The 16,275-nt window shown below is 37.1% G+C and overlaps 1 protein-coding gene across 1 annotated transcript in view; it reads right to left on the minus strand.

Moving 5' to 3' along the window:
• Window positions 1–16,275, minus strand: part of sdk2b (sidekick cell adhesion molecule 2b) — a 277,914-nt gene that overhangs the window by 57,192 nt on the left and 204,447 nt on the right. Inside the window, exons 33-39 of the mRNA XM_020918287.2 lie at window positions 14,752–14,808; window positions 12,659–12,760; window positions 10,352–10,467; window positions 9,815–10,001; window positions 3,937–4,074; window positions 2,492–2,653; window positions 1,575–1,700 (exon numbers count right to left, since the gene is read on the minus strand). Of these exons, the coding sequence (XP_020773946.2) occupies window positions 1,575–1,700; window positions 2,492–2,653; window positions 3,937–4,074; window positions 9,815–10,001; window positions 10,352–10,467; window positions 12,659–12,760; window positions 14,752–14,808 (888 nt within the window). The remainder of the gene's footprint in view (window positions 1–1,574; window positions 1,701–2,491; window positions 2,654–3,936; window positions 4,075–9,814; window positions 10,002–10,351; window positions 10,468–12,658; window positions 12,761–14,751; window positions 14,809–16,275) is intronic.

Genomic DNA, 16,275 nt, shown 5'->3' on the forward strand with positions numbered 1-16,275 from the left:
GTGGAAATTAGTACTGGTGCTACAACCTGGTACAATGCATCTCTCCTGTTAAGGTTAATATCAAAATTGTGCTCTGTCCCTGTCTCTTTAAATAAATAAAAGTTGGTAGGGACAATAATAGTTGGTAACAATAACCAAAATATTGTGATATCGTATCATCAAAGTTCTCAAATAATATCGTGGACCATCACAATATATCGAATTACAAGTCTCTTTGCTTAAATTTTTAATTGTGGTGCAGAGGGAACTACATAGACCATGATCCTTTGCTCCATTTCAGTGCAGACTACAAGAAGAAATAACAGTTCTAAGCACTTTTAAATCTTAGTTCTTTGGATTAAGTCTTGTCAAAACATTTTAAAAGGATAAAGTAGCAGTTATGTTAGCTCCACAAAATATCACAATAAATATCATATCGTGAGATGTATATCGTGAAAATATTGTACCAAGAGATTTGGATATTGTTACATTCCTAATCGTGAGCCTCCCCACCATATCATGAGCTTTCCCACGATATCGCAATAAATATCGTAACGTGAGGTTCATACCGTGACGATATCGATACACCAACTCTAGGATATAGTAACATAGTATGATAATAAGTAGGTAAGGTTTATATTGGCATTCTGAGACTTTTAAAATGTAGCTATATATTATGTTGGTCAAAGTTGTTACTCACTCATATTCATCATTCATCATCTTATTTTGAAATTCTGTCTCATTTAACACCTGGAACTAAACAGTATTGATCATCAAGAGACTTTACACCCACACTAGTTGGCATCGTTGATTCATGCTTAATTTGGTTCTGTTCTAGTCCTGGTTTAGTCTTGGTCAAGTCCAGGTTTAGTTCTGGATGTTGTCCCAGTTTTGGTACAATGTGTCTATTCGCACAGCATAAATACAACCTGAGGACGTCTGGTAATTTGCAAATTACCGCCCCAGCTCTGTTACTTGCAGCGTATTCGCACGGGATCAGCAAAGTCTGTAAATAAATCTATTTTACCGACATTGACGCAGAGACTGAAAGAAAAGAATGCAAAAAAAAAAAAAGATAGAGATAGGAAAGACGCATATTTACAACAACAAACACAGAGATGCAGAGATTTGCACAGGACTAGTATTATCACTGGACGTCTGTGTTTGGCAAAATATAGTACGTCATTTGAGGCGGAACTTTACAAATTACAGACAATCTCCGCAATTATTACAAATCACCAGAGGTCCACAGGTAAAACTAATCCCGTGCGAATAGGGCGTAAATATGACTGTCATATCTCATGTCCTGTTTGCTCCCCTTTTATTTTGTTAATTGTTTTATTTTGAAATCACTTACTTTGTTTCTGTTGGAGATTTAATTCCCTACTGCCCACCTGTGTTCCATCAGCTCTACTTTTTAGTCTGCGTGTTCCCTTCTTCATTCAGATTGTCTCTTTTGTTATGTGGATTGATTTTATGCCTTTGCCTGGGCCTTATTAAATCTGCTTAAATCTCCTTCCTGACTCTGGCTCTGTTTTAAAGTCATTCATTGTACAAACCTGACAATGATCGCAGCATAAATGATCAGCACTCACCCGACGGGCGAGCTTCTATGACGTAGCGTGTGATGGGTGCTCTTCCTGGATCTCCGCTACTCCACTGAATCGTCAAGGCTGAACCGTGACGAGTGATGAACGGCTCTCCGGGGGGTCCTGGGGCTCCTGATCAACAATTACACAAGTTTAGTACAATATTAATCAAGCAGATTATGTTAACCACTGTCAGGTAATTTGAATAAACACTGAATAGATTTGAATTTCTTTAACTTTTTTTTTGTTTTTTTGCATAATCTTCACAAGTTAGACTAAAGTTGGAAAACTGGGCCATCATAATAATTTTGCTTTGACATACGGTAATGTGTAATACAAAAATATAATATAAATTTAATATAATATAAATATATATGTATATAATGTTTTAGTCCTGGTTTAGTCCTGGTTTAGTCCTGGTTTTAGCCCTGGTTTCCTCCTGGTTTATTTCTGGTTTAGTTTTCCTGGTTTTAGCCCTGGTTTAGTCCTGGTTTAGTCCTGGTTTTAGCCCTGGTTTACTCCTGGTTTAGTCCTGGTTTACTCCTGGTTTAGTCTTGGTTTAGTCCTGGTTTAGACCTGGATTAGACCTGGTTTTAATCCTGGTTTACGCTTGGTTTAGATCTGGTTTTAGACCTGGTTTAGTCCTGGTTTGGTTTAGTCCCAGTTTAGACCTGGTTTTAGTCCTAGTTTAGTCCTGGTTTACACCTAGTTTTAGACCTGGTTTAGACCTAGTTTAGACCTGGATTTAGTCCTGGTTTAGACCTGGTTTTAGTCCTGGTTTAGTGGACTTTAGTCCTTTAGTAATACTGTGTAACCTACAGGCAACACAATAACATCTCCTCAGTGAAGACAACCAGACAGCAGGACCTGTTCCAGAAAAGTTCCTTAGTCCAACTTTAATGGAGTAACTGTAAAAAGAGTACCTTCTCCTGGGCCCGTGGTGATGTTGGCTTCCACCTCAGGTCCGTAGATGAAGGTTTTGGCCCTGATCCTGAAGTTGTAGGTGACCCCTTCTGCCAGGTCTTTGAGTTTGAGCCACAGTGGGCCGGTCCCCTTCACGTCCACCGTCACCGTTTTACTGACCCCTGGAGGCGAGGGGGAGTGCAGACAGTCTCCACAGCCCACTGAAGAGTCTGGACAAATATATCATAATGGAGAAGATCTTATTAACCGGGGCATGGTAGAAAGCTTTCAGAGGTAGTCATCTGAATATCAAATCAAGACGTTTCCACTCCTACCCAGCATTTTTAATTCATTTTTAATTTAATGGTACTGGTCTGAGACATTAGGATTTATACTGCACTGAGCTGAATAAGTCCTGCACCAAACAGAGGAGTTTTTTTTTTTTTTTTTTTTTTTTTTGATGATTAAAGCTTAGTAACTTAATGACAAATTACTAACCTTAATCTTAAAGTGATAGTATGTAACTTTCTGGGGGTGGAAAGTCCGATTAGAAAGCATGAGTCGATGGAAATAGAAAGTTAAGACCATATTTCATTCTCCATGGAGATAGGTACATTTCAGGCCATACTGTAAAATTTTATTAGCCTGATTCTTCAGCCGGTTTCACTTCATAGAAACCGTCTGACCTCGCAGTGTTGGGATTCGTTCGCTCGACAGTAGGCGGGTACTTCTTATCATTTAACCAATCGCTGCTATTTGGTCGTGACTTATGTAATGTGCCACTAACGGGGCTAACTGGTATATTAAGCTTTTTCCAAATCCCGTGGAAGAAGGGCAATAACGTCTTTCCCCTCTATAAAATTCACCAAACATTCTCTTTGTTTCGGCTTTAAATTCTCGATCTCGGGAATCGTTGACAACACAGAATGTATGTCTCTTCGTTGATTGGCTGGTGCCCAGAATTGCACTTCGGGGTTTTTGTGAACCATCTACTGTATTCTGATTCCTGACATAGTCGCTGGGAGAAATGAAATTAAGTGGAGGCACTGGGTGGCGCCAGACTAGGCTAGAATTTTATAGCCAGAGGAACAACATTTCCATGGAAACAAGCAGAATTCATGTTTAAAGAATTGGAATCCATAATGAAAAAAAATTTTATTTTAGTCGTTTATGCAAGAATGGGGAATGGGGTACTGGGGTGTTAATTAAGTAGTTACTAAACCTGAACCTCATTGTTAAAAAAAAAGTTCATTATGAATTAAGTCTTATTTCATGCTTTAATAAGTCTAATTAATTTGTAGTCAATGTAAAGCAGTACTTATTTTTTAGATCATACAGACTATATTTAGACTCTTATATCATTAGTATTGGCATCAGTATCAGTATCAGTATCAGTATTATCAAATATTATTAAACTCCATAGATCTGTGGCAAAAGAAAACCTTTCATGCACATGTGGGGGTACCTTCTATGGGGGTGGAGGGCTCGTAGATGAGCCGGTAGCCCTCGATGATGCCGTTGGGGTAGGTGGGCTCTCCCCAGGACACGTTGACCGAGGTGGTGGTCAGCTCACTGAAGTGAATGAAGCTGGGGGCACTGGGAGCTACAACACAACAGCCACAATGTCACAAAGATTTTCAAAAGAAGTCACAATTCAGCAGTTTGATGGACTCCGCAAGGCCAAGCGCAGGTCACTGTCCGTTCAATATAATAACTTCACAGCATTCGATTTAACAGGGAGTTTAAAAAGTTTTTTGCTGAAAGACCAAGTTTGTGACTTTGACAAAAATCCCAGCCAATTCAATTCAATTTATTTTGTGTAGCCCAAAGTTCCAGTAGCAGTCACCTCACAGGGCTTCACAAAACTGTTGATTTCACCAACAGAAAGTTAGAAAATCAAACAGTGTCATTGGTCAATAACAGACCAATATTCATACATTAGAGTTACCCTTGAGTTTAAGCTTGTTTGTAAGTAAAAAGTAACGTTTACAGGATTTATAGAGCGTCTTTTACAGAGATCAGCTCAAAAGGTGCTCTACAGATTAATAAAAAAGATAAAATGCACAAATGTCCATTACAAAAACATAACACACAATCAATCATAAACAGATCTAAATAAAAAAGAGAACACGTAAATAGAAAATATATATAGGAATTTTGATACCCAAGATTATGAAAATGATATTGAAGATTCTGTATCATTGCAATATCGGGGAGAGATTCTTAGGGAAGTTCACTTAAGAATAATCACAAAAATTAAAAAAAAAAAATAAAAAATCTGAAACAAGAATAGAATAGTAGTTCAGTGATGTGAGTTGAAGTTGTACAAGGTGTGCGTTTAATGGCAAATAAAGCACTACAAGTTTTGATATTTCAGCTTGATGTTTAATTCTTATTATTTAAAGTTATAATGTGAACTTTTCTAGAAGAGGGTCCACTATCTGCATGCCTTAAAGGACATGTAATTCAAATTTTTTATGGCCAAAACACACAGCAAAACACAAAAATATGCATTATTTCTATGAGCATTGGTCACCTTTCCATAGATCTGACCAATAACTCTCGTGGTCAAGTGTGTAAGTTTGCATGGGGACGGTGGGGACATGTCACAACCAAGATTTTGGGAAGACAAAAAAGCCCCTACCAATATTTGCCATTTTATTTTAATAAACAAAAATATAAATCTATTCTGATATTTTTCCAAACACAATAGTATTAATTGAACACATTTTAGATCACATTTTGTTTATTAGACGTTCTGAGATGTATTCAGTGATATGACGACAGGGTTATAACAGAGTGATGTCATTAGTGGAGCCAGGAGCCTAAACTGGGGAAGCGGCAGGACAGGGCCGCACCTGAAGATGTCGGCTTGAGCAGGCGTGAGTGAAGACGCTGCACCAAACTTTGACAAACTTTTCAAAAGGAACTTACTTGGCTTCATCTTCAATTAAACTTGTCTTATAAAAAAGAGCGACTATCACCACAAGTGCACCTCTCAAACGGAGCGCTACTCGTGCTCTGCCGGACTCTATTGACAATATTTCATGGAAAAATGTTTGGACATGACCTCACAAATATCTCATCACCAACAAGCAAAGGGAAATCTGCTACAAACTTCTACATTAAACAATCATCTTAAAAGAACAATGGACACAAACTGAAAAATGAAACCACCTCTCACTTATTCTGGACCTGCCCAGACTTCTGTGTGTTTTTGGAAAGAATTCATAAAACATTTACGCAACTTCTGACCCTTTTTGACCCCTTCTTATAAAAATGTGCTATTTGGTTTTTGCAGTGTGCATCATACGAAAAGTAAACAATGTTATATAATTAATATGTTAATCAAGTAACCTATCAGATGGTTTCATTCAATGTCATAGTCTTGCACCCTTCACCAGAAAAATTCCACAATACAACTTTAACTTTGGGCCAGTTGAAATGAGGTCACCAAGTAACGCCCACTACAAAAAAACTAAAGTTGTAATAGAAAAATACATCTAGTTTAGTGAAGATAAGAAAAAACAACAACTCTTTGTACTTAAAATAAGAAAATAAAGTGCATGTTGTTTGAATTAAAGAAAAAAAAATACTTATTCCATGAGTAGATAATTTTACTCGTTAAATTATATCAACTCAAATCAAGTCAAATCTTCTTAATTTGAGGAATTTGTGTTTATTTAGATATTACTTTCTGCAGCGTAAACAACAATCCAACATGTGATATCACTTCTTTCACTTTTCTGTTTAAAACACATTGTGCAAGAGACTGGACAATAGTTATTTGTCTCGAGCTTTTAAGACGGGCCAAGTTTCTGTTTACGCTTATTCAATCATGGGTCATTGGCTTCCTTCCTCCTCTTTACAGCACCAAAACAAAGCATCCTTACATAACCTAAACACTACTTTTCTGTCCATTTTTCAAACTCAACATGAGGCTGAGTGAGGGATTTGCTGATTGGAGAGCGGCGCACCACGCGGTTTCTCTAACGTCATTTGGCACACTGACAACAAAAATTATCCTCGTCTTTCCCTCCCACTAAAACGCGAAGGGTTCTCCAAACACACACGCATGAGAAGTGCATAAATATAGTGTTAGAAATACCACATCTGAGGAGGTTACTTATCTGTTTATGCTCCCTTGTATCATTTAATTTCAGAAATCATGCATTAGTTTAAAGATCCTATATTACCGTATTTTTTGGACTAAAAGTGGCACTTTTTTTCATGGTTTGGGTGTTTCCTGCGACTTATACTCCGGTGCGACTTATATATTAAAATGTTCACACTGACAGCTGTGAGAGGCTCTAGTCTTGTGTGTCAGTATCTGCTGCTCCTGTTACTCCTGTACTGTCACTTCACTCTACTGCACATGTCTCCTGCAGAAAGAGCCACTGTCCTGCTGCAAGTAGTAAAATCTGCAGCTGAAAAGGGTAATCGAGCAGCAGAAAGAAAGTTTGGAGTGAGAAAGAAACTTGTGAGGGACTGGGGGAAAGCGGGGATGGAGAACACAGCTTCACGGTAACCAGGAGGGTGCACCATGAAACTTTCCTGGAATTCACTGGATGGATGGACAAAGCCTGGACTTCAGTAACAACAGAAACCATCCTGTCGGGATTCAGAAAGGCCGGAATAATTCTAACTGGAACTGATGCTGAGTCTGATGACAGCTACACAGAAGAGGAAGTGACACTCTTTTTGCCTCATGGATCTATGGTTTACCTCCAGAGGTCGTGGAGTTGCTCAGAAGTGACACCGAGGACGAAGAATTGAATGGATTTAGTGATTTGGAGTGAGATGGAGAGTTTGGTAAACTTGTTCTGTTCTATTGTTTATGCTATAGTTATCTGAATAAATGTTAATATGCTACGTTTACATACCAGAAGCCAGTTCAGGCTGTTGTTCTCGGTTCTGTTGTTATTACAATATGTCGGTTCCTGGTCTCTCATTTTCTAAAATCAATTTCCCCCCAAAAAGTGTGACTTATAGTCCAGTGCGACTTATATATGTTTTTTTCTTCTTCATTACGCATTTTTTGGCTAGTGTGACTTATAGTCCGAAAAATACGGTATGCAAAAATGACTCTCGTAAACTTTAAGTCTTATTACAATAATGTTACCTCATCGAAAACATACCTGAAATTGTGTTGTGTTTCATCCACAGTGTACATATGCAGGGTTTGTGTGTTAAACATGTGTGAATGAAACAAAACACAACTCTAGGCATTTTTTGTAGAACACAGATCAGAAAAGAGCATACATACGGGCCCTTTAATTGTCCCTCCAGACTTCATCATCTTGTATCAGTTCAATGATTCACTATATATATTTTGGCATTTCTATCACATTTTTCATCAAAACTAGTAATACATTCTGAAGCGGTTTGAGCCCACTAGTTGCCAGTCCACCAATATTCGCTTCGTTTGGATCTTTGCACAGCCTGGGAATACTGAAACTTGTAGATAGTCGTGTTGCCTTCCTAATTCCCTTGCTCAACTCCTTAGACTTCCTTCTGCTAACTCATTACCATTGAGGACACATTTTTCACTTGGACTTAAATATATTCCCAAACGCACACCAAGACCTGAATTAAAATATAATGCACTTTTTCTCTATGATGTCTGTGGTCAGAAGGTCATGTCAGATATCTGTATCTTGCTCTAACAATGAAATAAGAAAGTCAATATTGAAATCTAACCTTTTGATATAATGTTAAACGTCCTATATTATGCAAAATTTTACTTTTTAGCCATGTTATAATGTTGTTATCTTATCAAAAACATACCCTACCAAAGCCCAAAATGCTGTTCCACCTTGTGATGTCACGAAGCACTAGTTTTCAAACCTTTGTCGTACCTTTGACCTTTTGTTTAGTAGAGATTGGCATTTCCAGGGCTGAAATTATCCAAATGATTTGAGTTAAAGTGTATGGATTTGTAAAGCACAGTGGAGCACTTCCTGTGTTACTGCATGACAAGGTGGAACAGAGTGTTTTCAGTCTGAGAGAATCACTCAGCCTAAATATGCAGAGTTTGTGAGTTAAACATGTGTGAATTAAGCAAAACACAACTCCAGGTCTGTTTTTGATGAGAAAACGACATAACATAACATAACATAACATAACATAGATCAGAAAATGGTGTGTTATGGGCCTTCTAATAATCCCATGCATGAATTTTCCAGCATGTACAGCTCCCTTCTGGGTTTGAAGATAAAAGATAAAATATGCATTACTTTCTGCCTAATTTTGTGGCAAAGTGCTGCTTTTACAATATACTCTTTAGAAGAAAACACAAAATGTACTAATTTAAAAGAATAAAGTAATACAACCAGCTTTAACCGAGGACTTCCTTCGGCAATATACTTAACATTTAAAGGTCTTATTTCATGCATTATTGAGTTTCTTTAAACTATGTTGGACACTTTAGCCTTGGCATTTCCTGTAATATCACTAAGTAGAGTAATACCATTGAATCATTTATTAAGTATAATTTATGTGTGTAGATAACACCTTCTAGCTTTAGCTGGCCCTAGTTATCACAAAAGATATATACAAAATGCCAGTAAAGGGTATTATCCTTGTTTTTAATGAGGATATAGCATCATGACATAAGCTCAAAGTGGTATGTAGTGCAAAACAGGCCCCTTTTCTTTTTCTCAAACATTTGTCAACTCAAAAGTATTATAAAAACAGAACTTTATTACAAAAATGCCTTCATCTAATTAGAAAAAAAACACGTTATTATCTATTGCAAACTCCTAAGGAAGAGCAATGTGAGTCACTGTTTGACACTTTGGGATGAGAGCTGATTGGCTGCCCAAGGGTGGTCCACTCCGCCTCACCCTTCTGTCTGAAAAAGCTGTTCTAAATTCTAACCATGTGCCAAAGGGTTTGTGAAAGCTAGTGACAAATTAGATTTAAATACCAACCTCCTCTCTGAAAATCAGGTACCCAAGCTTTAACTATTAAGTAATAAGAAAACATTAGTTAAAGGGCCTATATTACGCCATTTTTTAAAACTAAGTTAGAACTGAAAACACTTGCGATGTCTCAAGTGGTAATACAAAAGCTCTATCCACCTTCTCGAGAATCATTTGGATGATTTCAGCTCTGGAATTGTCAATCTCTACTGCACTAAAGGTAAAAGGTAGTTGTATCTGAAAACTACCACTAGACGACATCACAAAATGGAACAGAAATGAAAGCAAAACACAACTCTGATACGTTTCTGATGACAACATGACAACACAACAGCATTCCAACATGACTTAAAGCTCACAAGACTCAATTTTGTGTAAGAGAGGAAATTTAAATCTTAAAGCGTTTGCCACCGTACTCACCTGCTTGTTGTGTGCGCCCTCTGGTGGGGGGGCTGCGCGGTCCGTCTCCTGCCGCGTTGAACGGAGCCACGCTGATCATGTAGGTGGTATACCCGGTCAGGTTCTTCAGTTTGACCCCTCCCTCCGGCATGAACAGCGTACGCAACCTCTCCGTCTCGTTTTTACGCTGAAACTCCCAGTAGAAGACCTACACGGGGAGAAACCCGAGTACCACTAAATAAATATTAATGTTGATGTTATGGGACTGTTGCTACTTGTGTTGTGCAATAAATCTCCAGCCTATTTCTGTCTCCCTAAAGGCAAAGTGCTGCTATTCCACTCTATTCCCCATAAAGAGCTTTAGAGTAATAGACTTTTATTATGGGCCCCTCTGGAAAACCGCACGGGCCGGATGTTTTAAGGTAAAATGTGCACTTAATTGTATTTGCAAATAAATATAGTCCCCACAGGGCCCAAGTGGTATTTATGGATAACAATATATTCCTATAGTGCAGCGTCTTGGGTATTTTGTCTGCATTTGTTTAACGTAAGCTGGACCTTGTAGCCTTGGATGTCCCCGTTCTGGGCGTCCACTGGAGGGGGGTCCCACATCACGTCCAGTTGGGTGGCGGTGGCAGATTGGATGGCGACGTTTTGGGGCGGGGCAGTGGGGACTAAAGAAGAAGAAGAAGAAGAAGAAAAAAAAAACATATATTAAGACTGAGAATCACGGGGTTCCTCATGATTCAATAAAAGGGATGTAACGATATCCAACTCTCTCGGTACGATATTATCACGATATGCATCTCACGGTACGATATTTATGGCGATATTTTGAAGAGGCTGATATAATTGTAGACAGGACGCTTTTTTGCTTTTAAAATACTTTGACAAGATTTTGGCGTGAATTATTTCCATCATAATCCCAAGAATTCAAGGCAAAAACATATTTCTTCATGTTGTCTGCGCTGAAATGAATCATGGGATATGTAGTTTCCAATGTTTAGAAGCTGTTGCTACTATAAAACCATGCATTTAAGCAAAGGAACTTATAATTTGATATATTCTGACAGTCCACGATATTACTGTGAGAGTTTTGACGAAACAATATCACAATATTTCGGATATTGTTACATCCCTATTCAATACGATACATGATACACGACTCATGATACAGTATTATCACGATATGGGGAGGTATGAGATAATCAATATATTACACATGACACAATAATATTTCTTTGTAAAACCACTACCTGTGCAATGATAAATAAAATACATCTAATTTAATCATCAAAACAGTGAATATGTCAAGTGTGTTGCATAAACAAGTCCCCTTTCCCTAAATAAGCAACAACATTTATGTTATTAGGTTCTTTTTTCAGACCAAGAGTTTGTTTTCATACCTGACAGTTTCAGTGACAGTGAAAAAAGAACCTAATAACATAAATTATCAGAAAACCAAATGAACCTCATTGAACTAAGTAACACAATTGTAAAGAAAATGCTTAAATATACCAAAAAACACCCTTGCTGATATATCGATACAGCAGCCTATCATAACGATACTGTATCACCAAATTTTATCTCACAATATATTGATATTTTGATATTTTTGCAAGTCTTAAAAAAGACTTATTATGATATCAACTTTTTACAGCTTTTAACTGTGTTTTAACAACTTAACGCCTGAATTTATATAGATGTATATTAAAAAAAAAAGTTTAGTGTGGTTTTTTTTTGCCTTTAAGTAGATAATAAATTAAGTTGAGATTAATCATTTCACTTTAGCAAAAAAATAAAATAAATAAATAGAAATTTGGGTATGTTGCAAATTTGTGACAACCAGAAACTGAACCAGCAGTGGGGGAATGCAGCCGCTATCTCAGCTTATATCTTGATCCAAACGATTTGTATCATATTTGTGACAGTAGGCGTTAAGGGGATAATGGTTTCCCCTTCTCATTCACATTTTCAGCACCAGGTATATGCCCACTGCTTTATAATTTTGGCACAAATTAAAAACAAATTGCTATTGTGATCTACAGCCATCATTAGGACAGCATGCAGCACTTTGTTATGATGACGTTTATGTTATCAGCTCCCAGTGGACCTCAATCTGCTGACTTATTTCTTTTATGAAGGTGTTTTAGATCAGTTTTGTGATTAAAAATGTCCAAAATATAACAAAATGATCAAAGCTGGGCACTGGCTGTAACTATACAGCAGACAAAAGCACAATACGTCTTCTTTAATTAAGGAACGACCTATTTCCAAAACGTTTAGGAGATGCTTTTTTATTATTTTCAAGTATTTTTAGTCAGGCACAATTGGAAAGGTTGGGTTTGACTCTCATTTACACCTTTCCCTGTGGCATATATCTGCAGAATTACAAGGCCTTAGCTTCATTTAGACACCAAGATCCAATGTCTCAAATTAACTACCAAAATCTCCCATAGACCGGGCTAGAATAAAACCACATTTGATATATCTTTACCCGAGAATTTGTCAAAAAAAAGACCTTAAGGCTGAAAAGCTCAACTTTAATTTTGATTCTCAGATTTTGAAAACCAGGGAATGTCTGATGTTAAGGTTTTCTACTACAATAGCCCTTGTTTATAGTCTCGTTTCGTATATGAATTAATGCAACATACATTTTCTGATACGCTTTTTATATTTACGTTGTGTAATCGTGAATATTTCAAAGCTTTGGGGAAACACTCTCCTATCAATATGAAATGATCCAGACTATCTCCTAATGCAAACCTTGGCTTATCATTTATTTAGCTGGTATTTATAGCTTTAATATCTAAAAACCTTGAGGATACATGTTGCTGTTTACAAAAAGGGCTCGTCTGTACGTACCTGCTTCCCCGACGAAAACCTCGTGAGGGGGGCTGTTGGGCCCTTCTCCCACTGCGTTGTACACAGACATCCGGATCTCATAGCGCTTGTGCTTGCTCAGCTCTGCATCAAAAGTAAACAAGATGTCATAAGATACGAAGACCGCAACTTAGACTGTAATTTCCTGTTTTGTGTTAGTATAGCATAATAGAAAAGATACCAAGGACATTTTCAGTGGCAAAAACATCTCCAATGAGTATTAGTTACACAAAATAGCGATATGACCAGCTGCTATGTCTTCATCCAAATACAGCCGTGTGTGTGAGCTAAATAAGACTAAATATTATGACTATTAACTTGACCTTGTTTAATATGTTTCTATTCATATTTGGCAGTGACACAGATCAGACATAACATGACACAAAACAGAATAGATTTAGTTTTTCGTAATAATGTGGCGTGTTTGAGTGGGGTCTATATTAAGTAAAGATGTAGACAAAAACAGAAAAGTTGTCAAAATGTTGTCAAAAATCACATTTACACAACGCTTTTCTATCTTCAAGGGACTCAAAGCGCTTTATGTTAAGGAATCACTCACCCATTCGCACACACAGACACTGGGGATGAGGTGGGTTGAGTGTTTTGCTCAAGGACACAACGATAGTATAGTGAATCTGACCGTTCAGTGATGTTTATATTGACAGTGGGAGTTGTTTGTTTGTATTGACTAGGGCAAGTTTTTGACCAAATTAAAGAGAAAATATGCCGAGTGAAAACTAATTAAAAATATGTAAATGTATTTATTTTTTCTTCCAAACCTCCTTGTCAAAGCCTCATCAGGTCTCAAAAGCAAAGCAGGACTGGGCCTGGTTAGTACTTGGATGGGAGATTGCTGTAGTTGTGTCCTTAGATTAGACACTTCACCTACCGTATTTTTCGGATTATAAAGTGCACTTTTTTTCATGGTTTGGGTGTTTTCTGCGACTTATACTCTGGTGCAACATATATATTAAAATTTTCACACTAAGAGCTGCGAGAGGCTCTAGTCTTGTGTGTCAGTATCTGCTGCTCCTACTACTCTTGTACCACTGTCACTTCACCCTACTGCGCATGTCTCCTGCAGAAAGAGTCGCTGTTCTGTCTGTATCATGTCAGTCAATCTCACCATAACTTCTGTACTAATTTAAACAAACTTATATGCCCCCAAAAACAAAATCATATTTTGCAGATTACAAGCTGCAAGTAGTGAAATCTGTAGCCGAAAAATGGTAATCGAGCAGCAGAAAGAAAGTTTGGAGGGAGCGAGAAACTTGTGACACCGGGAGGATGCAACTTTCCTGGAAGTCACTGGATGGATCAACAAAGTCTGGACTTCAGTGACACCAAAACCATCCTGTTGGGATTCAGAAAGGCCAGAATAATTCTAACTGGAACTGATGCTGAGTCTGACGAAGAAACGGCACTCTGTTTACCTCCGGAGGTCGCAGAGTTGCTCAGAAGAAGAATTCAATGGATTTAGTGATTTGGAGTGAGATTTTATCAAATAAATTTCTCTAAAAAAGTATGAGTTATAGTCCGACTTATATATGTTTTTTTCTTCTTCATTACACATTTTGGGCTGATGCAATTTATAGTCTGGAGTAATTTATAGTCCAAAAAATACAGTATATTGCCTGATGAATGAATGAATAAACACTACTGCATTGTTATTGTTATTATTTGTGCCTTTGAAATATAGATTTTTTTCCTATAATACAACAATTAACATTTGCACAGTGTACAATTGAAGGTTTCTGTAGAATAATTATTGAATACTTGGCATGCAGAGTTTAAATGCTTATGAAACAGTATTAGTAAGGTCAACACATGAAAAACAATATATGAAAAGTGGCAACGTTGGTAATGTAGCCACCTGTTTTTGCACAATTACACTAAAAACAGTGTCCAAGATTCTCCGAGTGCGTCAGCTTTCCTTGGCCCTGCTAGATTGGTCCCATTATTGTGGTTTATTCAGCCAAATGTTTCTCCCTCTGCAATGCTTACAACATATGGCAGACAGAAAACCAGCTCATTTGGGAGAGCTATTGTGCTTTGTGCTTTGTGGCGCTACTTACTGTCCAGCTCCAGTTGCGTCATTGTTGGATCGCTCAGATTCCGGATGCTGTAAGGAGCTGTAGGGAGAAGAAAGTTATTAGCTTGTAAATAACATGTACTGGGAAAGACAAACATTAGGTTAATTACATTCAAAGCTGTTCATAGTGTAAAACTGCGCTAAAGGGCAGAGTTCTGTGGTAGAATTTGAGTTATAATTGTCAAAATGCAGAGGTTTTGACCTGGTTTAAGGTTAATATCTCTGTAATTACTGGGTCTTTCCACATGAAAAATAACTGGTATAAAGTTGAACGTCTTTTCGGTCATATTACGGTATTTTTTTTCACAATTAATATTTCATTAAAAGAATTCTAAAGGTGTAATATGTAACATTTCTGAGGGAGGAGCCGATACCACCTTGTGTCCTCGGAAATGTATGGCATTGCATGAAACTTATGTCAGATCTGTGGAGTTGAGCCATAGTAAAAATGCATGTTTATTAGGGATGTAACGATATCCAAATCTCTCGGTACGATATTATAACGATATGCATCTCACGGTATTTCGATATTTTTGAGAGGCTGATATAATTGTAGAACACTTTTTGCTTTTAAAATACCTTGACAAGATTTTGGTGTAAATTATTTCTGTCATAATCCCAAAAATTCAAGTAAAAAACATATTTCTTCATGTTGTCTGTGCTGAAATGAATCATGGGATATGTAGTTCCTGATGTTTATAAGCTGTTGCTACTATAAAACCATGAATTTAAGCAATGGAACTTATAATTCGATTGTTTGTGATGGACCATGATACCTGACGGTACGATATCACGATATTTCGGTTATTGTTTATCAATGTATTTCTTCCAAGCAAAACACTAACATCTCCACGAAGACAAAAAAGTGGCGGGCCCTCCACTAGTAAAGTTACATAGTGAAACTTTAAGCAACAAGATTAATATGGGAAATTTTTGGACCCAAGTGCTAAAAGAAAATATAGGATTCAACAAATGTGAATTTTCTATTGGTAATACATTGATTTGATGAATAAAATGTTACATGATAATCTAAATATGTTATGTGTTAGCAGATAATAAAAATAGCCCATTTTTGAATGCTTAAGTGTATTAGTCAGGTCAACTTATACCAAACAATAAATGGATAATCAGAGGTGGGACCAAGTCGTTGTTTTGCAAGTCTCAAGTAAGTCTCAAGTCGTTGACCTCAAGTCCGAGTCAAGTCCCAAGTCAAATACAGGCAACAAGTCCAAGTCGAGTCTCAAGTCACTGGCCCATAAGTCCAAGTCAAGTCCAAGTCGTCTGCTTTGAGCTTCAACTAATTTCAAGCCTTTAAAACAAATAGAATAGAAATAGAGCTTAGATTTTTTCGATTTATATGAATTTTAAGATAAACTGTACTTAAAAAAAAAAAAAATCATAGTATATTTATATTTGAGTATTTATATAAGAGTTGTAGAAATTAATTTACTAAATTTTTCCTTTTTAAATGTCTTGAGAAGATCTTAGTGTGAATCATTACAGTCAG

The sequence above is a fragment of the Boleophthalmus pectinirostris genome, unplaced genomic scaffold (assembly GCF_026225935.1).
Source record: "Boleophthalmus pectinirostris isolate CB_2022bp ecotype Guang Dong unplaced genomic scaffold, ASM2622593v1 HiC_scaffold_14, whole genome shotgun sequence".
NCBI classification, from domain to species: domain Eukaryota; kingdom Metazoa; phylum Chordata; class Actinopteri; order Gobiiformes; family Gobiidae; genus Boleophthalmus; species Boleophthalmus pectinirostris.